This window comes from Bos grunniens, chromosome 28 (genome assembly GCF_055505025.1).
Source record: "Bos grunniens cultivar Pamir isolate PY7600 chromosome 28, Bosgru_T2T1.0, whole genome shotgun sequence".
In the NCBI taxonomy this organism is placed as follows: domain Eukaryota; kingdom Metazoa; phylum Chordata; class Mammalia; order Artiodactyla; family Bovidae; genus Bos; species Bos grunniens.
Genome location: NC_141192.1, coordinates 2,524,668 through 2,550,887, shown reverse-complemented (window position 1 = coordinate 2,550,887; position 26,220 = coordinate 2,524,668). Strand labels below are relative to the sequence as shown.

The 26,220-nt window shown below is 43.0% G+C and overlaps 1 protein-coding gene across 5 annotated transcripts in view; it reads right to left on the bottom strand.

Annotated features, from left to right (window-relative positions):
• Positions 1 to 295: 295 nt before the first annotated feature.
• The window catches only part of ERCC6 (ERCC excision repair 6, chromatin remodeling factor), a 77,521-nt gene continuing 51,596 nt past the window's right edge, over positions 296 to 26,220 (bottom strand). For all 5 annotated transcript variants that reach the window (XM_086381588.1, XM_086381590.1, XM_086381592.1 and 2 more), the window contains 13 exons: positions 20,888 to 21,058; positions 20,208 to 20,384; positions 16,736 to 16,852; positions 15,438 to 15,533; positions 10,489 to 10,704; positions 9,931 to 10,041; positions 9,323 to 9,442; positions 8,678 to 8,772; positions 8,183 to 8,328; positions 7,400 to 8,098; positions 5,176 to 5,380; positions 4,486 to 4,564; positions 296 to 3,390 (listed from right to left, as the gene is read on the bottom strand). In XM_086381588.1, coding sequence (XP_086237714.1) covers positions 2,968 to 3,390; positions 4,486 to 4,564; positions 5,176 to 5,380; positions 7,400 to 8,098; positions 8,183 to 8,328; positions 8,678 to 8,772; positions 9,323 to 9,442; positions 9,931 to 10,041; positions 10,489 to 10,704; positions 15,438 to 15,533; positions 16,736 to 16,852; positions 20,208 to 20,384; positions 20,888 to 21,058 — 2,655 coding nt within the window. In that variant the 3' untranslated portion in view covers positions 296 to 2,967. The remainder of the gene's footprint in view (positions 3,391 to 4,485; positions 4,565 to 5,175; positions 5,381 to 7,399; positions 8,099 to 8,182; positions 8,329 to 8,677; positions 8,773 to 9,322; positions 9,443 to 9,930; positions 10,042 to 10,488; positions 10,705 to 15,437; positions 15,534 to 16,735; positions 16,853 to 20,207; positions 20,385 to 20,887; positions 21,059 to 26,220) is intronic.

Genomic DNA, 26,220 nt, shown 5'->3' with positions numbered 1-26,220 from the left:
AACTCCCGAGACTGACGTGGGCTACTGTTGGCAGAGTGTGGAGGAACAGTCCTTTGATGGGGTGTGAACTGAAGGAGGTAGTTCCACAACATCCATTACATTTAAAAATCCACCTAATTTGAAGTCCAGCGATTCCATGAAGGTAGAATTACACTTAGAGAAATGAAAAGGTGTCTAGCATGTGTTAAATGAGAAGTTAGTTCTTAAATAATGAGGCTGATGATAATTGCATTTTTATAAATCACATGTAAAACAAAACAAGCTGCTGTAACAAAGAGACTCCAAAAGACAGTGGTTTAAACAAGTCAGGAGTTTATTTTGCTCTTAAGTAACAGGTGAAAAGGAAGCAGTTTGAGACTGGCAGGCCAGACTCCCCATCCTCAGCACACAACGCTGACCCTCTTGTGTCACTGCTTAAGCTCTCACAGGCATGTTGGCCAGCACGAGACGGGAACGTTGAGTGAAGTGGATACACAATTCCTTATTTCAGGGCATAGTCTGGACATTCTCTTCACATCCCACTGCCTGTCACGTGGCCACATTTAACAATTCAGCAGAGTGTTAAGTGAGCAGCCTTGGTGTCCAGGTAAAAAGCAGGAGTCAGTAGGAAAGGAGAAGGGAAAAACGGACATTATAGCAGCAGCTGCTGCCACATGTATCTGCAAAGGCATGGAAAACAGCTTGCAAGAATACACACCAAATATAGTACTTATCTCCGGAGCAGGAGCAAGAGGAGTGGGAGGCAGAGTATTGCCTGAAATGTTTTAAACAGTGCTCGTGTTTTAACTAAGGAATTTTCCACATTTCACAAAGATTTTACAATCCTTTATTGTAGCTTAATACCAATACAACCATAGTTGTTAAAATTATGATACTTGGAGCATTTTCACCTACGTTATCTCCACCCAGAGGCATGATGACAAAGCTTACCAATGTCCACACTGAGACACAGGCAAGGCAGTGACCAGCCAGGGTCTCCGCTGCTGGTAGGGCTGAGACAGGCTGAGAGTGAAGACCATCGCCCTGTGACTGCATCATAACTTTTGCCAGCATTTTCTACTTGAAGAGAAGGCTACAAGTTCCCTTGCTCAGTAGGCTTTAGATTTCAGACAACAGAAGTATGATGCCCAAGCACTTCATACTAGTGAACAGCATCAGTACTTTAATCTGAGAACAAGAGGGATGCAATTTTCTCATAGGTTAAAGATAACAACAACAACAAAAAAGAACTTCCCAGAAACAAAATTCATGAGTTTTGACTCCCTTCTGAGCCAAGTAGTTAAGTCTAGGATGTACCGACCCGTTTAAAAGTCTATTATTTCCAATGACGGCAGAATGAAGACGATAGGATCCTCTTCCTCTAATAATAAACCACTCTAAAAATTGAATGAAATGAACAAGCCAGAATCCAGAAAAAGAAGCAGAAAATCCTGCCGGGAATTATGACTCTGACTATGACATTTCCTGTCTAAAGGGAGGGAGTCCATGGAGCAAAGTTAACAAAATCTCAGAAAACAACTAAAACCCAAGTCTTCAGTCAAAGGCTTCACGTTGCCCAGTAGAGCCTCTCCTTGACTCTGAAACCCACAGCCCTCCTCCCTGAGTGGCGGAGAAGAGCACAAGAGAGCTGGGCCCCGCTGCTCACCTTCAGTATGAGCTAGACGGGAGGAAGGCAGACGCAATGCAGAGAAATCAGAAAGCGCACAAACAGGAAGCCGGAGAAAACAGCTCTAAGGAAGAAACAAACTGGACCAGGACAGATCTAGAGGACACAGGAAATCTGGTCAGTTTAGAAAACAAGACTTCAGAGCTGAGATGATAAAAGGAACAGTGAGAAGGAAAGAAAAACAAGGGTAAGAAAACACCAAGGATCGAAACGACAGCGTAACAGAACTCCAAACACACAGGCAACAGCCAGAAACAGCTGCAGATGAAAAGCAGACCTCTACAACAGTAGAGTCATGGTGAACGCAAAGGGGAAAGAGAGACGAAAAGGCCTAGACAGAAGGAGAGCAGCGAAGCCTGACAGAACGCTACCAGCGTCCTCGGAAAGGAAGACCACGAGTCACAGAAACAATGTTCGAGGTTCGCTCCCAGCACGCCAGCGGTCTGGGAGGAGACGGCGGTCACCATGTGGTGACGGCGGTCTCTCTGCGTGTGTCCGGAGTCACATTCCTGTGCACGGGCACGTGTTGGTGGTTTTATCTGTACTAACTTTTGGTTAACCTTGGGCTTTCTGTTTGTTTTTTTTTTTAAGATAACACATTTCATTTTCCTAAAACCAAGAGTCAATGTAGGAGGAAAAAGGTGTCCTTTGCTTAAAATAAAGCAACTTTAAACTGAGAAAACTATAACCTTCTGCAAATACACACCTCATCATTTATTACCAAACTATTCCATGTTTTACAAATAAAAAACTTGCCAATTTAACAGTACCTTAATGGAAGACTGTTTAAAGGCAATCGATAGGATTCAAAGGTAACAAATTTGATCTCTTTTTTGAGTGGCCAATGATCAGTTTAAGCATCGGTATCGAGGTACCCAAACAATACTGTTAATAGCTACTGATGAACTGATTATCTGAACAGGTCTAACTGAATATAAGACATGTTTTTAGCACCAATAACAAGAATTCTTGCAGTTCTGGTCTATAAACTTCCAAGGAGTAGTAAGTAATGTGTTCCCTGATAGCATCTTCTGGGTAAAGGAACAAATGTGTTCCAAGGATTAACGGTTAGGTCCCTGATTTTGTAACATAATTTATTTGGGGGAAAAAAAAAGTCAACCCAGGTATTTTTAAAACAAGTTTTGGAGAAGAATTTCTTCTTCTCTAAAGTTTTGTTTATGAGGTAGCTATCATTCAAAGTAAACGTCAAATACAGCCAGCTTCCACTGACAAACATGATGATTAAATAATTAACGTTTTCACCGGAAAAAGTCAATTAGAAGTCCAGAAAGTAATGCTGCTCAGCAGTATTCTGGCTTGAGTTTCCAAATGCCTTCGCCAGCAGAAGTTCTATGAAAAGTGCACAGACTTCTCAAGAGTTCTCTAAAGACACAAGACTGTGATGCTGATAACTTGGACTCGAACTCCTGCAGAATCTCCCGGGTGCTGGCCTGGCCATCGGCTTGGGCCTGAAAGGCAATGAAGTTTCTCATTTCCACCAGCAGGTCATCGTGTTCTGTGCTGCAGGGCAGCGGAGCAGCGGCTTCTGGGAGGCGCCCACTTTCACTTTCTAATCGCTCTGGCAAAATCAGGTGGTTTCTAGCTCTCATTTTCGCCAACAGTGAGGACGAAGTGAGAGCCCCGGATGAAGACTCTACGTCTTCAGCTTTTCCACTAAAATGCTCCGAAACATGATCTTTTCCCTCCTTCTTCACAGTGCTGTCCTGGAGAAAGAAGACCAATGCATGGATATATTTAGTCTCCTGTTTATGCTCCCACTTATTTCTCCAAAGGCTCTGAGGGGCCATAAGATAACACACATGCCCAGGGTGCTGCGGCTGATGGGGGAAGAACGAGACACCGTCTGACGTAAAGGGAAAGGAGGAGAATTAAGTGTCTAAATTCACCTGCTCTTAGAGAACATTTCCTAAAAAAACCCCAAACTACACTATTTATTTCATCACTATCTTGAGTGATGAGCACAGAGGGAGGGCCAGGATTCCAGAAAACTGTCTCCAGGAGGTACGGGCTCTGCGGGCTTTTCCTGTTCTTCCTCCTAAAGTTTCCCTGATCTGGGCACCATGGGATAAGAAACAGTATCAGAGCTGTACTTCTTTTCCTTCACTTTTAGATCTTTTACTCCTGTATACCTCATGTGAGTTTCCTCAGAACAGCAGCAGAAATCTAGCTTTTCTTCGTATTCCTACTGCTAAAAGAACGTAACGTGGGAAGTCAAAAAAAGCTTCTCTACTTCTAGATGTGTTCAAATTAATCTAAAAGTAGGAATCTCAACCTCGGAGTTTTCAAATTTCATAAATAACACAACCCTTAAACAGAAAAAAAAAAAAGAATTAAACAATACGAACATGGCCTATTATTTACTCTGAGAGAAGCACTCCAGGCCTTTAGGGGTTGCAGGGCAGGGAGAGACGGATGTGATGCTCAGCTTGTAAATTACAAGCAACACTCAGGTGATTTTCTAGATCTTTATTCTAGACAGCAGTGGTCCCTCGAGCTTGCACGTCACCTCCGAGTGGGGCAGGCAGTATGGGCAGCAACACCTGTCACCTACCCTGTGTGAACTTCTGGAGGACAAAACAGAGATTCTGCCACGGATCTTGGGTCAAAGGCTTTGTCTTTTCTAGGAAGTTAGCTGGCCCTTTTAAATTCACACAAAAGTGCTTCATAAATGCATGAAAGTGCATGAAATACAAATAGTAGATGTCATTATGCACCTTACATGTGGAATTGAGTGAGATTTCCATGGCAGTTCAATCAAGTGAATCTTGTGAGTGAACGCAGAAAGGCTATCAGATTACCTGGCATTTCTCCTTAGGAGATGTTGAAGAGGGACGCTGCACGGAGAAACTGGAGTTCCTCTTCTGACCGAACCTGCTCCTAAGGAAAGAGAGAGTCATAGTTGATAAAGTGTTACTTTGTGAGTTAGAGATGAGAATGCCCTTCCACACCTGAACTCTTCTTGGAGGAATTTTCTTCTGTGTGGTTATTCTCTCATAGCTGCGATGTGTCTGCTCTACCCACCTAGATTCCTACACTCTACTTTTCTGGGAAATTACTACTGCATCCCCAGGTAAGAACCACTCAATACGCTTGCTCAAGTCACAGTGGAAACCACCCTCCAATTCCAGGTAGGAAAACTCCTCCAAGAGCAGAGGAATTACTGATTGCTGAAACACAGCTAATCACCTTATTAAAGTTTAATTGCTATTCTACACCTCTATTTTATAACATCACCTCTTAAATCACCTCAAAAGAGGTTTCTCCTTTCCCCAGAAAATTAGCTCTGGAAAGGAAGGAATGAACGCAAAGAAGGTAAGACGGCAGGTGTATTTCTCTTAAGTTATGCACATCTGGCTGGGCCAATCCCTCCCTGAGGGACTTTCTCCTCCTTCAGATAAACGGCAGGAGTGTCTCCACCTGTCCCAATTTTATTCCCAGCCCAACCAGCCTGGTCTCCTCACAAGCATGTCAGGGCGGCGACCTCTTACTTTTTTCCTGCTGGTGCACCGGCAAGCGCTCTGTGGCCAGTCCACGTGGGGACACCAGACGCTGCTCCCAGACACTGCTGCCGAGACAGCCTCAGAGCTCTGAGGGCATCCTGAGCCACGCGGTTGGCCTCCGCCTCCACCAGGACATGGTCTGGACTGGCTCCGTCCATGATGGCGTCGTGCTTCATGACGCTGTGCACGCCCGCTGGCAAGAGCAAAGCGCGCCGTGAGCGTGCATTCTCAGCTCACACACGACCACGCGCGCTCCTCCGTCCAGGCTAGTGTGTTGTGTGTGGAGAAAAAGCCAGGAACATTTTTGGCTGCTACTCACCCACGACCACCAGGACCCACAAACTTTGACAAACGTTGCGGATCTTCACCTGCATCTCTACCCAATGAGGGATGGACTGTCAACTATCACTGCGTTGTATCATCAAAGCATAATGCTTTAATCACCACACTTCCACAAGCTCTTCCCTGCTATCTAGAAAATTTTTAAGCCTTCTACTAATCTATCCTTTATTGAAGGGGGAAAATATAAAAGTATAAACAAAAATTACACAATTTCTAAACAGTAATGATCACAGAAACACTACACACCAGAAGAATTCAATAGTCATAGATGGAAAATTCATAGACCTAAATATTTATATTAATAAAAACAAAAGAACAAAAATAAGTGAACTGAATTCCAAGCCAGTTTTATAAAAATTAGGACCAAAAACATTAAAACAACAACAAAAACAAAAAGGAAGAAAGTACTGAAGATAAAACCAAAAATTACGGAGGCAGAGAACCACCATGGATCTAATTAATTAATCAAACTGACCAAAAATTACGGAGGCAGAGATCCACCATGGATCTAATTAATTAATCAAACTGACCAAAAATTACGGAGGCAGAGATCCACCATGGATCTAATTAATTAATCAAACTGACCAAAAATTACGGAGGCAGAGATCCACCATGGATCTAATTAATTAATCAAACTGGTCTATTGAAAAAAAATCAAGAAACAATCCACTGGTTTAACCTATCAAGGAACAAGGAGAGAAACAGATAATAATTGGAAATGACAAAAGGGAAATTATCTTGAAATAGTCAATTAAAAAAAATTATTACAAGAGTATTTTCTACGCCTCCATGCAAATAAACTTGAAAATTAAATGACACATAATTTCTTAAGCAAGCAGATCAGGAACTGTAGGAAAAAACAGAGAAAGTTACCAGTGAACTACCTTACAAGAAAGCACCAAGCCCAGAGGCTTTCCTTCTGAGACATTGTACGTAAGCCTGCTTTCCTGAACAGAGACCCATTCGGAGACCTTTGGTAACTCAAGACCACCACCCTGGGAACACAATGACCTGTGAGATCTGAGCAAGGCAGTCCCAGGGATGATTCAGCTGTGCAGGCTGGCCTGTCCTACAGGGTCCTGAGCAATTGTTAAATCTGCTTTCCTAATTTTTCTCCCTTTATATTAGCTATCAGCTTTCCTCCTTCCAGAGTGCCTGCCTCTGGCCACGCCCCTTCCTCTCCCCATGACCTGTCACTTGACTGTCCTGTGGCTGGAAAATCAGACATATAGAGATAAATCAGATATAATCAGATACATGCAGAGAAATGTTCTATGAATATTCAGGTGGTGCAAAGCTGTCTCAAGCACTGCACCCCTCCTGCGTGTGGTCAGAAGTCAGGTCCCACTACTCACCCAAGATTCAAATTCTCCTAGGAAAGAGAGGTGAAAATGATTTTTTTAAATGTCAGCACAGGGCTCCCCTGGTGGCTCAGTGGTAGAGAGTCTGCCTGCTAACCAAGAGACAGAGATTCGATCCCTGATCCGGGAATATCCCACATGCCTTGGAGCAACAAAGCCGGTACGCCGTAACTACTGAACCTGTGCTCCGCAGCCCTCGAGCAGCAGCTACGGAAGCCCGTGCGCCCTAGAGCCGGTGCTCCTCAACAAGAGAGGCCGCTGCAGTGAGCAGCCTGCACGCCACAACGAGAGAGAAGCCCGCACAGCAAGGAAGGCCCAGCACAGCCAAACATGAATGAGCACACACAATTATTTCTGAAGCGTCGGAACACTTCAAATCTGACTTCTAGAAGGAAAAACCCTTCCAGTTGCGTGCGCATTCCGCTCTGTCAGGGATGCCTGCTCCCACAGAAGCAGCGCCTCGGCTCTCTTCCTAGCACACCCGTGGCAAGTTCGGCAAGAGGAAGTACCTGACTTTCTGAAAAGCTTCTCCAGGACGTAGTCGTCGTGGCTGTGCTCCTTGGCCTCGCTCTCAGTCGCAGGGTCTCGCCTCCGGTACTGCCTCTTCTTCACCAGGTGTGGAATTCGAGTTCCCTCAAACTTGGCGTCTCTGCGGTGCTTAGAGCTCTTCGGCTTCTGATTCGGCCTCAGGTGTTTCTCCATGGGCTCTTCTGCCACGTGATGTTTCATTTTCGACTTGTGCTTATAAAAATTATTTTCCGTTTGCTCATTCTCCCAAAGAGCTTCTCTCTGAACCTGGCAGCTTTCTCTTTTATCAGAAAGACTCTCCTTTTCATTGATGCTTTCCTCACCAGACACCCCGCACGTTCTGCTGACTCTTGGGGAATCTGAACTGTCCCCATTTCCATGGATCACTGAGGACTCCCGTGGTCTGGAGACTGCGTCTGCCTCTTCTCCAAGCCTCTCACTGCTGGTTAGACTATGAGGTGTCTGAACGGCATCATTCAGAGGAATGCCTTGGTCAGAAGTTACTGCATTCACTTCACTGACCGATGCTGCACATACCTCTTCAGATGACATGGCAGCACTTGCAGACGTCTTACAATCAGGGAACTGTTTGTCCACTGGGACACTCTGGTCTGTTCCACAGGCCTGTTGAAGTCTTCTTTTTAAATGGCGTTTGGGTGTCTGAACATCTGAACCAGTTCCTATAAAAGAGAAAAACAAGCTAATGTCATACTGCATAATCCTTACTATTTCATTACTTTAAGTTAAATTATTTCATGGAATACCTGCAAAAATAGCACTTGTTTCAGTGCTCTGGGATGTATCAGGACTGCTCAGAGTGAACAGCTCATAAAGATCATTGGACTTGAAAAATCGTCTTTGCTTTGGATCTTTCAGCACTCTATTTGTCAAAAACTGCTTGAAGATTTGTCTAAAAAGATAAAAATTAAGCTGGTATGAAACAATGTTCGGCTGCACCTCAGGATTCTAAACTTACAGCAACTGTTTATTAATAAGGTTAAAAACAGACTCAGAGACATTAAAAAAAAAAAGCATACACAATAAGCCATCTAAGCTTATTTTAATGAGAAAGAAAAAAAACAAGAAATTATTAAAAAAAAAACATACATCTCTCAGGTTACAGCAACTACTTCAAGATTTCTTGAAGTAATACTTCTTAAAAATCCCCTGCTCCAAACCCTGGCAGCATGTCTCTCCCGCTCACACAACCACAGCCTGGAAAGCAGCTGTGGTCAAGGGGCGCAGCTGGGTGCACTGACCGGTGGTAGATCTTTTCTTCAATGGTGCCTGCGGTTAGAAGCCTGTACACCGTCACTTGCTTCTTCTGGCCAATCCTCCACGCTCGCTCCCGGGCCTACAGCAGAGAAAACCACCAAACAAAGAAAGGGAAGTCGCTCAGTCGTGTCCGACTCTTCGCGACCCCATGGACTGTAGCTTAACAGGCTCCTCTGCCCATGGGATTTTTCAGGCAAGAATACTGGAGTGGGCTGCCATTCCCTTCTCCAGGACACAGCAGAGAAATGTAACTCAACAAGGGCCCTTCTCAGCAACAAGCGCTGACTCAGAGCCCATCACTTCCTTCCACTCCCCAAATTAGAACTTTGGCTAATGAGGCTAAATACACCCAAGGGCTGCTAAGGAACACAAACAGGCAGGCGACAAAACAGACCAAGCCAGCTCTGCCTGAGACACAGTGGTGTCAGTTCCCTCCCACGTCCTTTCTTTACACAGGTCTCGTGCGGATGCTGCGGACACACTGAGAAGACCCTCCCTCCAAGCAGAAGACAAGACATAGCCAGGACGTGAGCTCTAAGCTGAGGCTAACGTGGCGTGGAGGGCTGCTCCTGAGGGTAAGCCATCAGACAGCATGTCACCAACACACTCCTTTCAGAAAATAAACAGACCTGCGTGTCTGTGCTTGGGTTCCAGTCGGGGTCATAGATGATGACGCGGTTTGCCCCCGTCAGGTTGACTCCTAGGCCACCCACCCGAGTGGTCAGAAGAAACACAAATATGGACGTGTCCTGGAGGTGAGACATATGACACTCAGTACACACACAGTCAGCCACAGCTGTTCACCTCGGCCCCACACGCTCTACACACGGAAGCCTGGCTGCAGGGCAAGCGAGGGGCCGTGCCGTAGAGACCTTTGGGAGGGGGTTGAACACCCTGGAGAAGCAGGAAGGGATGAACAATGTGCACCCCTCCCCAGGCCTGAGAGCGTGGCTGCAGGGCAAGCGAGGGGCCATGCCGTAGGGACCTGTGGTCAGTCAAGATGGCAACTCACAGCCTCTGCTTTTCACAGCAATTACATTATCAATGTCTGAAAACTGGATTTTTAAAAAGGAATACACATTCTTTGTTTAAACACATACACACATCCCAGTAACCCAGAAACGCATCTAGTCAACAGCTGCCCAATCCCAGACGTAGGCACCGCGGGCGCAGACCCCTGCTTCCGTCCCCTCTGCACAGCGCCACCACGGACTTCACGGCTCTGCTCACGTGTTACCTCATTGTATCTTGTAATCAGTGGCTGTCTGGAAGCTATCGCCGTGGTGCCATCCATCTTGAGATAAGAATACTTTTGGGCTCTGAGGAATACTTCAAGGATGTCCAGCATCTGTTTGGGAAAAGTGGTGGAGGATGTAAGAGTTTAAAAATCAAAGGTACGCCTCCATGAGTATGCGACACTCATGCAAACAGCACCACACCTTCCCCAACAGGCTTAAATTAAAAGGGGTGGATAAAGAAAACTACTACAACGGTATTTTTGGTATTTCCATACTTTTCTTACAAATTTTGTAAAAAGCAGGACATCTGAGTTCAGACAAAACTCAACCACACCCCAAAATCACATGGTAATAAGTCTCTTTTTAAAAAAGCCAACGTCTGGGCACCAACTCTAGAGAAAGATCCATCTCCTGAAGAGCTTTGCAGCTTCCACTTCAGTATCAGTGGGTGGATGTGCCTTTGGAACCATTTTAAACCATATCCTTTTTTTTTTTTTATTATTGATCATAAGTCATAAAGAACCAACTCGCTTCTTGTACGAGGCTTGTACACGCACCTGTCTGGACTGAGAAAACAGCAACACTCGTTGGCCCTGCTTGTGCCATATTTTTAGCAAGGACTCAACAACTATCATTTTCCCAGAACGTTTCCAGTATCCAAACTGATCTTCTCCTAGTTCCTCGTCTGGAATGCCTTTAAGATTCTTGGGGCCTCCGGAAAAGAGATCAGGGTGGTTGCAGATTTTTCTTAGGGCTACGAGTCCAGAGAAAATCTATGGTACAAAAGAATTATGTCCACTCAGATCACCCCATGGAAAATAATATTCACTTGAGAAGGAAAGGAAGGAGGCTGTTCAATACATAACACAGATTAAGAAGTAATCTTTCATCAGCTTTTTAGTTTTCTCCCCACTCACAGCATATTAGGAATGGGAAGAACCTTTACACATCTTTTCCTGACAAAGTTCTCTAAAAACAAAAAGTCCTGTTGGACCAAACATATCTACTGGGGTCATATTCAATTGCTGATGATTCTCCCTCTAAAAAAAAAAGGTATGCGTATATATTCACAGTATATCAAAAATTGGTTCATATTTTAAACATAAATAAGAAATATCATACCCATTCTCAACAGAAATATGGGCTTCCCTGGTGGCTCAGATAGTAAAGAATCTGCCTGCAATGCAGGAGACCTGGGTTCAATCCCTGGGCTATAGCAAGATTCCCTGGAGAAGGGAACAGTAACTCACTCCAGTATTCTTGCCTGGAGAATTTCATGGACAGAGGAGCCTGGCAGATTCCAGTCCATGGTGTCTCAAGGAGCTGGATATGACTGAGAGGTTCCAAATAGGAAAAGGAGTACATCAAGGCTGTATATTGTCACCTTATTTATTTAACTTATATGCAGAGTACATCATGAGAAACACTGGGCTGGTTGAAGCACAAGCTGGAATCAAGACTGCTGGGAGAAATATCAATAACCTCAGATATGCAGATGATACCACCCTTATGGCAGAAAGTGAAAGAGGAGAGTGAAAAAGTTGGCTTAAAGCTCAACATTCAGAAAACTAAGACCATGGCATCTGGTCCCATCACTTCATGGGAAATAGATGAGGCAACAGTGGACAAAGTGTCAGACTCTTATTTTGGGGGGCTCCAAAATCACTGCAGATGGTGACTGTAGCCATGAAGTTAAAAGACGCTTACTCCTTGGAAGGAAAGGTATGACCAACCTAGACAGCATATTCAAAAGCAGAGACATTACTTTGCCAACAAAGGTCCGTCTAGTCAAGGCTATGGTTTTTCTAATGGTCATGTATGGATGTGAGAGTTGGACTAATAAAGAAAGCTGAGCACTGAAGAATTGACACTTTTGAACTGTGGTGTTGGAGAAGACTCTTGAGAGTCCTTGGACTGCAAGGAGATCCAACCAGTCCATCCTAAAGGAGATCAGTCCTGGGTGTTCATTGGAAGGACTGATGTTGAAGCTGAAACTCCAATACTTTGGCCATCTGATGCAAAGAGCTGACTCATGTGAAAAGTCCCTGATGCTGGGAAAGATTGAAGGCAGGAGGAGAAGGGGACGACAGACGATGAGGTGGTTGGATGGCATCACCTACTCGATGGACGTGAGTTTGGGTAGATTCCAGAAGTTGGTGATGGACAGGGAGGCCTGGTGTGCTGCGGTCCATGGGGTCACAGAGAGTCGGACATGACTGTGCGACTGAACTGAACTGAGTGACTAAAATTTAGGGAAATCTGCCATGTAATTTAGCAAATGCATTTAAGTATTACACTCCTAAGAACCTCACTATAAGTTCTATAGTTTACTATGTGAGTCAGAGGTTGAAGTCTATCAGAAAACATGCCACAGAAAATACACAGATGGAAACAATGTGTGGGATGGCTCACAAGAGGGCTTCGGAGCCCCAGAGTGAGAGCGCCCACCTGGCCACCCGCAAGCAAGCAGGCACCTTCTACAGCTTTCAGCCCGTAACTCAGGTCACACTCACAGTATAAAAGTTCAAATGAAAACGATAAACCACAAATTGAGCAATAATCAAAGAGTACGGTTATTCTAACTAGTAAACAGTTCAATAAATAACACATGATGTGAACAAAGCAGAAACACCGTCAGCACTGATCTTTCTTCCTTGAGATCTCTGCTGTCCAACACAGCAGGCACGAGCCACATGTGGCCACTGAGCACATGAAGTGTGGCAAGTTCAAACTAAGATATGCTAGCAATGTAAAATACCCGATTCTGAAGACTCAGTACAAAAAAAGAAGAGTAAAGTATCTCAGATATTTAAAATCTGATCACATACTAAAATGAGATTTTAGATTTGTCAGGTTAAATAAAACACATTATTAAAGCCGACTGCACCTGTTTGCTTCTCACCGTTTTTAATGTGACCATTAGAAAATTTAAAATCACACACATGGCTTGCATTCTCTCTCCACTGGACAGTGCTGATCCTACCCACCTAAGGCTTCACAACTCGGAGGCACATGAAGGTAAGTCAGGGGAGATACAGGAGAGAGGAATAATGTGAATGGCTTAACACCCCCTACAGATGCCAATGATAGATGAAATAAACTGTTAAGAGATGGTTAAAGAAAAAAATGACTTGATCTGGGGAAAAAAACCATGTAGATGTTATGGGATAAAGAAAAAAATGACTTGATCTGGAAAAAAAAACCATGTAGATATTATGGGATAAAGAAAAAAATGACTTGATCTGGGAAAAAAAACCATGTAGATATTATGGGATAAAGAAAAAAATGACTTGATCTGGAAAAAAAAACCATGTAGATATTATGGGATAAAGAAGAAAATGACTTGATCTGGAAAAAAACCATGTAGATATTATGGGATAAAGAAGAAAATGACTTGATCTGGGGAAAAAAAACATGTAGATGTTATGGGATAAAGAAAAAAATGACTTGATTTGGAAAAAAAACATGTAGGTATTATGGGATAAAGAAAAAAATGACTTGATCTGGGGAAAAAAAACATGTAGATATTATGGGATAAAGAAAAAAATGACAAAAAAAAGAAAAAAATGACTTGATCTGGGAAAAAAAACCATGTAGATGTTATGGGATAAAGAAGAAAATGACTTGATCTGGAAAAAAAAAAACATGTAGATGTTATGGGATAAAGAAAAAAATGACTTGATCTGGAAAAAAAAAAACATGTAGATATTATGGGATAAAGAAAAAAATGACTTGATCTGGAAAAAAAAAACATGTAGATATTATGGGATAAAGAAAAAAATGACAAAAAAAAAAAAAGAAAAAAATGACTTGATCTGGGAAAAAAACCATGCAGATGTTATGGGATAAAGAAGAAAATGACTTGATCTGGGAAAAAAAAACATGTAGATGTTATGGGATAAAGAAAAAAATGACTTGATCTGGAAAAAAAAAACATGTAGATATTATGGGATAAAGAAAAAAATGACTTGATCTGGAAAAAAAAAAACATGTAGATATTATGGGATAAAGAAAAAAATGACAAAAAAAAAAAAAGAAAAAAATGACTTGATCTGGGAAAAAAACCATGCAGATGTTATGGGATAAAGAAGAAAATGACTTGATCTGGGGAAAAAAAACATGTAGATATTATGGGATAAAGAAAAAAATGACTTGATCTGGAAAAAAAAAACATGTAGATATTATGGGATAAAGAAAAAAATGACAAAAAAAAAAAAAGAAAAAAATGACTTGATCTGGGAAAAAAACCATGCAGATGTTATGGGATAAAGAAGAAAATGACTTGATCTGGGAAAAAAAAACATGTAGATGTTATGGGATAAAGAAAAAAATGACTTGATCTGGAAAAAAAAACATGTAGATATTATGGGATAAAGAAAAAAATGACTTGATCTGGAAAAAAAAACATGTAGATATTATGGGATAAAGAAAAAAATGACAAAAAAAAAAAAAGAAAAAAATGACTTGATCTGGGAAAAAAACCATGCAGATGTTATGGGATAAAGAAGAAAATGACTTGATCTGGGAAAAAAAAACTTGTAGATGTTATGGGATAAAGAAAAAAATGACTTGATCTGGGGAAAAAAACATGTAGATATTATGGGATAAAGAAAAAAATGACTTGATCTGGAAAAAAAAAACATGTAGATATTATGGGATAAAGAAAAAAATGACTTGATCTGGAAAAAAAAAAACATGTAGATATTATGGGATAAAGAAAAAAATGACTTGATCTGGGGAAAAAAACATGTAGATGTTATGGGATAAAGAAAAAAATGACTTGATCTGGAAAAAAAACATGTAGATGTTATGGGACACAAGCAGTCTTGCCACCCATATTCACGTCCATCGCCTCCATGTTGGGGCGGGACAGTGGATTTCAGAGCGTCCTCTGCTCCTCAGCTGTGCCTCCAATGAGGACGAACCAAAGACTAAGGAATTTTACATGTCAAATAAATAAATAAATAAATAAAATACAGTTCACACTTTAAGATACTGAAGCACAAAGAAGCTGAAGAGTTTACATGGAGTTTCTGAGTAAAGCTGATGGTAAAATTACTATGTAGGCTTAATAAAGAGACATTTACCCACATATATTGCTGAGTATGGCCAATAACTAAAACGCTATTACTTATACAAAAATGCATAATAATAATTCTTCCTCCATGCACCCAGCAGCCCCGGGCTGCTCCCGACATTCTTCATAGGACCAGCAATCGCTGTAGGACCCCCCGTTACAGACCCCGTGGTCTAGTGCATTTTCCCACTAGACCACACAGTACTGGGTTCAAATGTAACAGTGCTGCAGTACAGATAAAAAGGCAGCTTCTCAAACTGTGTGTATCTGACTTCTGGAAGGGCTTCACAGAAGTAAAGGTTCACACGCGAATGCTTTCAAGACGGCAACAACAGTGAATCTCTGAGTAGTACTAGTCTCCTTTCCTCCCCCGTGTCCCTTGGTCCACAGTTCTTTCTCTCCAGCTTCTATTAATACTATTTGGCTGACCTGCATCTCTCCATTGAGAATCCTGTAAACTTCTTTGGAATCAATGAAATTTTGGTAGACTTTATGTTGTTCATCTGTAAGACGGCAAAATAAGACCTAGGGGGAGAATTTAAAAAAAGACTTAAAAAAATTTAACGGTACAAAATAACTAAAATAACAAAATAAACTAATCAAAACAAGCATGATGTATATAATTTTTACAATGTGCTCTTAATAAGAACAAAACAAAACAAAAATACATCTTAGAGCTGAACAATGAACAGGCCCCTCCTTCACAGCCCCTCCACTTCCGTCATCTTTCCACCTGTGATCCCCAGGCCCCATGGTCCCCACCCCACTGTCTCTGAGTCTCTGAAGCCTGGCTTCCTGCTCCCAAGGAAGCTTAGGACCAGGTCCACAGCCCTTCCCCCATGCCCGCCTCCAAGGGCTCAGACCCTCTCAGCTCACAAGCCGCTCACCCAGACTCCGCTTCAGCAAGCCCGACCAGGCTCCAAAACGTTGCTTGGCGCCCTTTTTCCTTCATTCTAAGCCACACACAAGATTACCAGACTGGTCTCTTGACACCACCACCTACCCTTCCAGCCAACTGCCCCTACTACTCCACGCCACTGCCTGTCTCAACCTCTGATTCATGTTGATGTATGGCAAAAACCATCATAATATTGTAAAGTAATCATCCTCCAATTAAAATAAATAAAAGAATTTTTTTAATCCAACAAAAACAATAAAAATAGAAACTGAACTATCATGCCTGATTTCCTAATCATCAGTCTCAAAAATAATCTATCAATACTTCTTCATCTGCCACATGTGGTTATTTTCCTTTATTTTCAGACCAACAGGTCCCTACGTGAGGTCCAGGACAATCCTTCCATCTTTGCTGCTGCTGCTGCTGCTAAGTCGCTTCAGTCGTGTCCGACTCTGTGCGACCCCAGAGACGGCAGCCCACCCGGCTCCCCCGTCCCTGGGATTCTCCAGGCAAGAACACTTCTATCTTTGCACTAGATCCAAAAACCTACTCGTCCTCATCAGGTCAGTGCTCCATGCCTTAGACGCTCCAAAGTCCAAGGGGAAAAACTCCCTGAAAGAATGTGCACAGTGGCCACCTCTTCTTGCCTTCCAGTCCCTCCTGAGCCCAGAAGGTTCACCCGTCACAGGCAGGGGCTACAGCAGGCCCACCTGCCCTGCAGCACCAGCAACCACACCCGTTAGCCTCACCAATTCTACTGCGAAAAGCAGAAAGAATGACAGGCACATCGTGCTTTAGTAATGTTTTGATAATGCCTGGTTTTACAGACCTGTTCGTTTTTATCTGGCAAAGAAAGGCTCATTTTGACATCCGACTTCATTCTCCGCAGTAGGTATGGATTTATGGTATCTCGTAAGACACACGCACACTTATAAGCAGTTTTAACCTTTAGTAAGAGAAAAGGGAAAACAATTACTCTGTCTAAGGAATGCATTTGCTCTTACCTCACAACTGATTCCAAAGTTTAAATTCTTTTTAAAAAAAGGATGATCAATGGTTGTACAAAACTATTGGAAAATGGTTTGGAAAAATTTAAGTTCCATACACTCCAGGATACAATAGCTTTCGTAAGATGATCAGTAAAAACAAATAAACAAAAAAAACTTCTCATTAACCAAAAATGTACAAAAGAGCAACCAGGTAATTTTGTGCCCTCTTCCACCTCTATTTAATTACTGCTATATACTTAAACCCTAAAGTAGAGATTTATTCAGTGCTTGACCCCACCCCCCCGCAGGGAAAAAACTGCTTTCAAACAAATCTCAGTTTATAATCTTATATTCTCCAATGGCCACAAAGGGGCTGCTACTTCACAAAACTGAAGATCAAACGCTAACTCTAGGGAAACGCCGCAGCAAGGGAAACAGCAGATAATAAGCAGAGATTACTGCCCACAGGAGATTCAGAGCGTAAATTCAAGGAAAGCCCTATGATCCCAGAAATGAAAGGTCACTCACTGCAGCCTAAAATGCAGCAGATGGCTCTGTAATGGATCTTGGCCACAGGAGATGGGCATTAACCGCCCAGAGAAAAACAAAGACCCACAGCACAGGAAACCACACCCCTGCCATTTACTTAAAGGCAAACAAAGACTTCAATAAATTATTGATACTTAAAAAAATCTACATAGGCTTAACAATCTACTATATACTAGTTAATGGAACAAGAAAATCTCCAACCAAAGCTTAAACAAGTTACCAGCAAAATGAATAATAAAAAGAGCTTGACCATAATATATTAATACAGAAAAATTCATGTTAAAAAATTAACATGGTAGAAAACACTTCAAAACATCCTAAGAACACCTCACTCAAGTGTGTATGTGTGCTAAATCGATTCAGTCATGTCCAACTCTTAGAACTGCTATGGATTGTAGCCCGCAGGCTCTTCTGTCCATGGGATTCTCCAGGCAAGAATACTGGAGTGGATTACCATACCCTCCTCCAGAAGATCTTCCCGACCCAGGGACCGAACCCGTTTCTCTTATGTCTCCTGCACTGGTAGGTGAGTTGCTTACCGTCTGAGCTACCCAAGAATGGCAACTATGGCATTACCGACTCGATGGACATAAGTTTGAGCAAGCTCCAGGAGTTGGTGATGGACAGGAAGCCTGGCGTGTTGCAGTCCATGGGGTCACAAAGAGTCGGACACGACTGAGTGACTGAACTGAACTGATGATCTTAAACAAAAAGGAGCAAATAATAGCAACACCCTTGCTCCCAAGGACTTTACAATCTAAAAAAGGAAAAAAGACAAGTGCACAGACTTCTGAAACAAAGACTTCAAGGAAGAAACGAGACTATTTACATCATCCCCAAGTGTCCCCCCATGACTTATCAACTATACAGAAGAAGAGGTAACTGCAAAGCGTTTAGAAATGTGGCACGCTCATCACCCTACCCAAGTAATCAGACCACCACCAACAAAGGGATAAACCCACAGCACGTGCCTCCAGATAGGAATGGAACGCTAAGAAACGTCATTTCTGGGATATTCTTGCCAATAATGTGTAACCTGATTCCAATCATGAAGAACGGAAAGACAAACCCAAGGTAAGGGACATTCCACAAAATAACAAGCCTATAGTCTTCAAAAATGTTAAGTCAAGCAGGCAAAAGAAAGATTAGAGGAACTATGTCAGATGAAAGGAAAGGGAAGAGACACGGGACTTACTGGACAACCGACACAATGTGAATGGCACACAGGTCACATAACAGAACCACGCCCCTGCTGCAGACCGCCTCCTGACTCACACTCCTGCTTACAAGGTGGTGTGACATCTCTGTCCTTAGTGAATACAACTGAAGGACACAGAGGAAGGGGTACAGTGTCTGCAACTTACTCACATGATTCAGAATAAAAAAGATAAACTTTGTGTGCGTGTGTGAGAGGTAGGGGAGAGGGTGGGAAGGAGAAATAAAGCAAATATGGCAAAATGTCAGCAAAATGCTAAAAACCAGGGAATCCGGGTGAAGAGTGTATAGGTGTTCTTTTTACAATTCTTGCAACTTTCTCTTAAGTTTGAAATTATCCCAAAATAAAAAGTTAGGAAAAAAAACAAAAATCAGGATACCTAAAGGATAATGGGGGCTCAATGGAGGAAGAGAACTCTTATAAAAGTTAACTGAAGATCAAAACTCATTTAATCTCAAAATTTTAAAGGTATTAAAATGGTTTTCGATAATCTTCCAACTTTAAAAATCTAATATTCTTTTTCTAGTTTTAATATTTCAAAATCTGTGACCACCTCTTTTGGTGGCAGGCTTTATTTCTGTCATAACCTGGCAGGTACAGGCCCCGCCTAAGGCTGTGCAGAGACTCTGCCCCCAAATGCTACAAACTGCCCTCCAGTTGGCCCCATGTTTCTGTGAGTGACAATTCCACTCTGTCAGTCAGCCAGGCCTGAAAGCTCAGGGGTCAGCTGCAGCAGAGCTCATCGGGTCTCCCCCACCCAATCTCCTTTACCAGCTTCCTTATCTGCCTCCACGTCTTGTCTGTTCTGTCTAGAAAAGGCCACCTGGGACTCTTGCTCTCCACCTTCTTTTCTCAGGACCGCCACCCACAGCCAGGTCCAGGCTCTCTTCACCCTCACTCCCAACAACTCCAGCAGGTCCCTCAAAGCCAGCCTCTCTCCCACCACTACCTGCAGCCGGAGCAGCCCTCCGAGCACAGCTGTTCCCAGCCCCCTGCTCAGACGCCTTCAGCGGCTCTTCCCTGCCTAAGCCTTTCTGCCTCCCTTCACGACCCCACTGCCGGCGTCCACAGCCTTGCTGAAACTCCCCAAGCACCTCCAGTTGCGGCAAGCATGCCTCTCCACTGCCCGGGGCCATACAGAGTACCTGCATGCAGACAGCTGCTCTAACCTAGAATGCTCCACTCTTTCCAGCCTGTTTTCCCAGCATCAGGTTAAAGGATATATGTCTTCTTAAATCTTTCCTGGTTTCCCCTTTTCTAAGCGTTTACACTACTTTATAAGATGCACTACCCCAATTTGCACCATTATATGCTGTCCAGAACGAATTCACTCGTCTCATAAACCTGACTGCTCTTGAATATTTTACGTGATTTTTTAAAAGCTCATCTGGAAAATTATGTGCTTTTGAGCAAAAATAACTGTGATTTTTATAAGCTGGGCCATTGGCCTTACATTCTGAAAGACTTGGCTACAAAGCATAGTACTTAGTAGGACTGTTTGTTTTAAGTATTAAAATGACAGAAATGTTACCTGCCCAATACATTACCTGTACCGGGGAGGCGTTTGAATACCCCCCCATGGTGATGGGGACTGAGAACTGCTCCATAAACACAGGCAGTGTACCCAGCTTTCCCGGGAAGATGAAGTCGAAGAGAGACCACAGCTCTCGCAGGTTATTCTGCATCGGTGAGCCAGACAGGATGATGCGATGAGGCGTGCGGAACTATTACAGGAAAGAAAGGACTTTTCTATTAAATTCATCTTTTAACACATGATCACCAACCCTACCCCAAAACACTCCCATGCAATCCTGTCATTTAACACAACTACATATCATTTTGGTCTCCTCTAAAATGTAGACATTTCACGCAACTTCAATTCTTCAATTACACATAGATAAAATATATATATACATAGATAATGTATATATATGGAAGAATTTTTCTTACTGTTCAAGTTGAAGACTATGGACTAGAGTTGGATGTGGTTACACTCTAACAACTGATCTATACAAGAGACATTCAATAACATAAACAATTAGAATCTGAGGAAACATGATTAAGGGTAAGAACAAAAAGTGTTCAGCTTTAAGGCAAAACATGTATTTCAAACTCCTTATGCAAAAGCACGAGGAAAGATTCCCTAAGTGTGTTATTAAAAGCAGAGAGTGTATTCTCAATGAAATATCATCCACCTGGATACCCCCCTTGTTGTAAGAGGTCACACCTGTTTGCAAGCAAGGGTGACGGCAGCATTTGGATTCCGAATTTTGTGTCCCTCATCCAAGATCACATAGTGCCAGTCATGCCTGCTGATATCATCTTGCATCAGTCGAATGTAGGAGTAAGAAGTGATCAAAATCCCGTGACAACGAGCAATGTCTCGAACTAGTTTCTCCTACAACGATGACAAAACGGCAAAGCCAGTTTTAAATAAGTTAAATGAACGTGACTGTTTTTTTCAATTCTTTTTTTTTTAATTGGAGGATAATTGCTTTACACGTTGTGTTGGTTTGTGCCATACAATGTGAATCCGCCATAATTATATATATATATACATATGTATACACATACACACACACACACATCCCCTCCTTCTTAAGCCTCCATTCCCTTCCCATCCCAAGCATGACTCTTAAAATCTACCTTTCAACCATGATACAGTCTAAGGCACTTTATAAACATGTACATAAACATAATACATACAACCTAGTTACGTACTATCACACTGGAAATCTACTTTATGTTTCATTAATCTGTAAGCTGTAAATGCTGATAATATATTCACTATTATGGGGGAAGAGAGTCAAAGAAAACCAGAAAAAGATGTAACATGTAAACACTTGCCCAAATTTTATTTTTCCAAAACATCCTTTGTGTTACTCCATATTAAACTTCCTTCCATATTAAACTGGGCTTCCCTGGTGTCTCAGACAGTAAAGAGTCTGCCCATAGTACAGGAGACCTGGGTTCGATCCCTGGGTTGGGAAGATCCCCTGGAAAAGGAAATGGCAAACCACTCCAGTATTCTTGCCTGGAAAACGCCATGGATGGAGGAGCCTGGAAGGCTACCATCCATGGGGTCACAAAGAGTCGGACACGACTGAGCAACTTCACTTTCACTTTTCACTTTCATATTAAACTTAAAACAACAAGGTAGATGAAAAATGATTTTTGATTTTAAAATGAAAGCAAGAAAATGAAGGAAAAGTCAAGGCAATAAGAAGGACAAACCCAGAAGCTCTAACGATGTGTAACATGGATTCAAGGAGGACAGAGCACAAGGGATTACAAGAGGTGACTTTTTAAAATGATACCAAAACCTTCTGAGAAGACTAGAGTCCATGGAGCAAAACACTGCTGAGTGCCAGGCAGACACACTGAAAAAGCCGCACACCCACATATATGCCGACTAGATGTCTGAATTCCAAAAATAAAACCAAACAAGAGAAATGCTGCAGCTTCTAATTAGAACAAAACAGATTTTTTAAAAAGATTCCCTTCAGAAGAAAAGGACTCTACCTGTGTTGAATATCTTTTCTGCAACACTAAAAATGTCAAAGAGCAAAGGGAAAATCTTTCCATAATTCTAAGGAGAAAGCAAAGATTCTGCAGTTCTGCACTGATCCAAACTAGCAGTCATGCTTGCCAGAAAAAAAGTAAATTCCACCTTCAGACAGTCAAGGACAAAAAATAAACCAGCAGGAGGTGGCCTTGCAGTGGCGTGCTACATCCAGCTGGTGCGGGGCGCCGCCACTGTGAGAACACGGTCCCTTTGCCTGGTGGGAGGAGGGAGCTGAGGACTCCACACTCTGCACCAGAGTGGACAGCAGAGCTCCCCACCCGAGGCTCAGCACACACGGGGAGCTCACAGCACCTCTGAGAAAGGACGGAGGTCCTTACCTCAACTTACCGATGACAGAACTGTGGCTTAGAGAGAGTAAATGATATTATCAGGCCACAGAGCTGGGAAGAGGTGGAGCAGGATTTGAGAGTAAAAAAAAGAAGCCAACTCCAGAGCTAGTATTAACTAAGCATTAGGCAACACTGCGGAGAAGGCAATGGCACCCCACTCCAGTGCTCTTTCCTGGAAAACCCCATGGACGGAGGAGCCAGGTGGGCTGCAGTCCATGGGGTTGCTAAGAGTCGGGCACGACTGAGCGACTTCACTTTCACTTTTCACTTTCATGCCCTGGAGAAGGAGATGGCAACCCACTCCAGTGTTCTTGCCTGGAGAATCCCAGGGACGGGGGAGCCTGGTGGGCTGCCGTCTATGGGGTCACACAGAGTCGGACACGACTGAAGCAACTTAGCAGCAGAAGCAGCAGGCAACACTTCCTCTTAATAATGAAAGAAAATATTTTTAAGGGATGATTACATGTAATATACGTACCAATCTTAAATTACTACAGCAATAATTAAACATTAAAATAGTTAAATAATTAAATGTTAAAATATTATTTTAAATACTAATGAAATGGCTAAGGATCTAAAATACAGATCCTATATATATATATATATGTATAAAATATATATATAAAGGATGTATTTTTGCATTACTGCAAGTCCAGTATAACAACCAAGAGTGAAAACAGGAGAAAAATAAGAGTGTACTAAAAAAAGAAAAATCCCTTCTCCAAGGGTAGAATGGGGTGTACACAGGTAATGAATACTGTTCAATTCTTTACCGTGACAGAAAACAGGCTAAAGTACATTTGCAAAAAACGCAAGCCCATTTGCTGATTAATAGCTGCTGCTGCCGTTCAGTCACTAAGTCATGTCCAACTCTTTGTGACCCCATGGGCTGCAGCACATTGGGCTCCTCTGTCCATGGGATTCCCCAAGCAAGAGTATTGGAGTGGCTTGCTGTTTCCTTTTCCAGGAAATCTTCCCAACCCACAGATAGAACTCGGGTCTCCAATTGGCACGCAGATTCTTTAACACTGGGAAGCCCTAATAATGGTGGTTTAGTCATGTGTCTTCGGCATAAATATCAGAAAAGAACCAGACTGTAGGACTATCAAACCACTGTAAGGCAAAGAAAGGAACAGGCAACAGACAGGTGGTTTCAGACCTAACTGGAGAAGGCGATGGCACCCAACTCCAGTGCTCTTGCCTGGAGAAATCCCGTCGACGGAGGAGCCTGGTGGCCTACAGTCCATGGGGTCGTGAAGAGTCAGACGCGACTGAGCGACTAAACTTAAAAAACTAAACTTCAGACCTGACGTTTATTTCGGGGTTGCCATGTGACAGTGGGCTGGCAGCAGTGACATCTTCCACTAGGAGAGCATGGCCAAAGCCCAGACTGGCACTGAGAATCGAGTACACGGGACGATTAAAGACATACCAAGGAAATGCAAACAAAAACCTGCGGGACACGCCACTGCTTCTCAGAATTCCACCTCAGGAGACAGAGGAAGACTAAAGGCAACTGAAAGTGCAAAAGTTAGGTACAAAGGAGCCGAGGCTCACCGTCAGTGAGCTCCTTTTGACGACTCTTAGCAGAGCCTCAGCCCACATACAGGCCCTCATTCCTCACACCCCACTGAGGCAGAAATCAAACCTAGCAGCCATAGCACGAGGTGAAAAAGGGACAGTGAGACAGTGAGATAAAAACAAAAACCAGGGACGCTTAAGGACAAAACTCGCAGAACTGATAGAGAACGCATGTAAACAGCTCTTTGAAAAGACCCCAAAAGAGAGAGACCCCTGTAAAGTCAGCCTGCAGAACGGACTGACCCGGCAACGTGGGGGACGTCAGTTACACAGAGGCAGCACACAGAAGAGCAGCCACGCAGCGTGCGATCTCACGCCGCCCGAAACCTGAGAGGACGCGCACTAAAAATAGATAAGTTACCGAAATGGACCCAAGAGAAACGAAACAAACCCATCAGACCATACTTAAAGACTTGAAAACAATGCTAAACTTTTCCCACCAGAAGTCTACTAGACCCAAGGGTTTTATAAGTGAAGTAGGTATCAACTCTGTGATTTAAATGGCCCCAAAATACAGAACAAGACTAGCAAAATACTGTCTTCAAAACCGACAGAAGCAACATACTCACATGTACTCCTCACTAGAGATTCATTGCTTTATAAATAAAAATTTAGCACTATATTAAGTGAATAAGGCATCACAGGAGCAGAATCACTAAATATTAGGAAAACCAATACAATTATTCATATAATCATACATCATATAAATTTTATAAATTCAACATCTTCAAAAATACTACCTTAATAAACAAAGAATTAGAATATTTTTTAATTCAATAGAATATAAGGGGTGTAACACTGACCAAGACAACTGTGAAAGAGGAAGAGAGAAACTGTCTTATATGAGACACACCTCAGGGCTCACCTAGAACTTCAGAGGTAAGAGCCATAACGCCTGGTGCTAGTGAAGGTTCGGCAAGTGAGAGCTGCACCACTGACATGACGCTGCTGAACCTCCTCCCCGTTCATGATGTGCAGTCCCTGCACAAGACCGCACAGAGGCCACAGGGAGTTAACCATCTCCTGACTATCTTTCTGGTACCTTATGATGAATACACTGCCCGCCACCACCCACTTCTCCCTGACCACAGTGCTATCCATGGCCTTGGGCCCCACCATGGCAGCGAGTGTCCAGCGAAGACGTGCAAGGTGTCCAGAGATACACTGTTCCACCTTGCACTCATCCCACCAGTGCTGAGATCCCACCTCTGGCTGAGTCAGAAGCCAGAGGTGATTGCAGCAGCTCCTCTGCATCTTAATTTTCCACTGGAATTCTGAGCAGGCAGCCATTGCAACTCTACCCCATCTCCCCCTCCTCCTGGGAGAGCAGGGGCTCCTAGAAACCATGAAGCAGGCAGGGTGAGGGACAGCAGCAAATGGACGCACAGCCACGTCCTATGCCGAGTTCCAGGCACGGAGCTGTGTGCACAGAAACGGGAGAGGAGAATGACGACTGTTTGGGGCCTGAAATACGGCAGAAGTGAAATCACCACTCATGTTTATAAAGTGTCCACTGCATCACAGCCGAACCCTGCCCGTGTGGGTCCACGTGTTCACGGCTTTGGAACCGCTCGCTGCTGAATTCACCAGCTCAGCACCGTCACTCCACTACACTCCAAGGAACACCACCCTGAACTGGATTCTGGACGTCCCTGTACCCCAGTTAAACAAATGGGATGCCACGCCCCCCAGTTACGCACCGCAAGGGCGATGCTTAGCTTCATGGGTATGTCTAAGAGTTGAAATTTATTTGGAAAATTCTGTGATTTAAGCTATAGCTATAGAAATACAAATTTTCTACTATATTCAGAAAGATGTATGATGATGAGGAAGAATCAAAGATGCTTTTATAAAAAAGAGTAAGAAATTTGCTGAACGTCTGCCCTGAAAATACAACCTCCACTTAACAGCCACTGGGTAAAAACACATCTAAGACTATTTGTTTTCACCTGATTCAATCTCAGAATTCTGTAACTGCCTAGACCGGAGTTTCAATAATGGTGAATTGTTGAATATTATGGAGGTCTCTATCCAAACACTTAAGACAAATCATCTCGGGCGGTT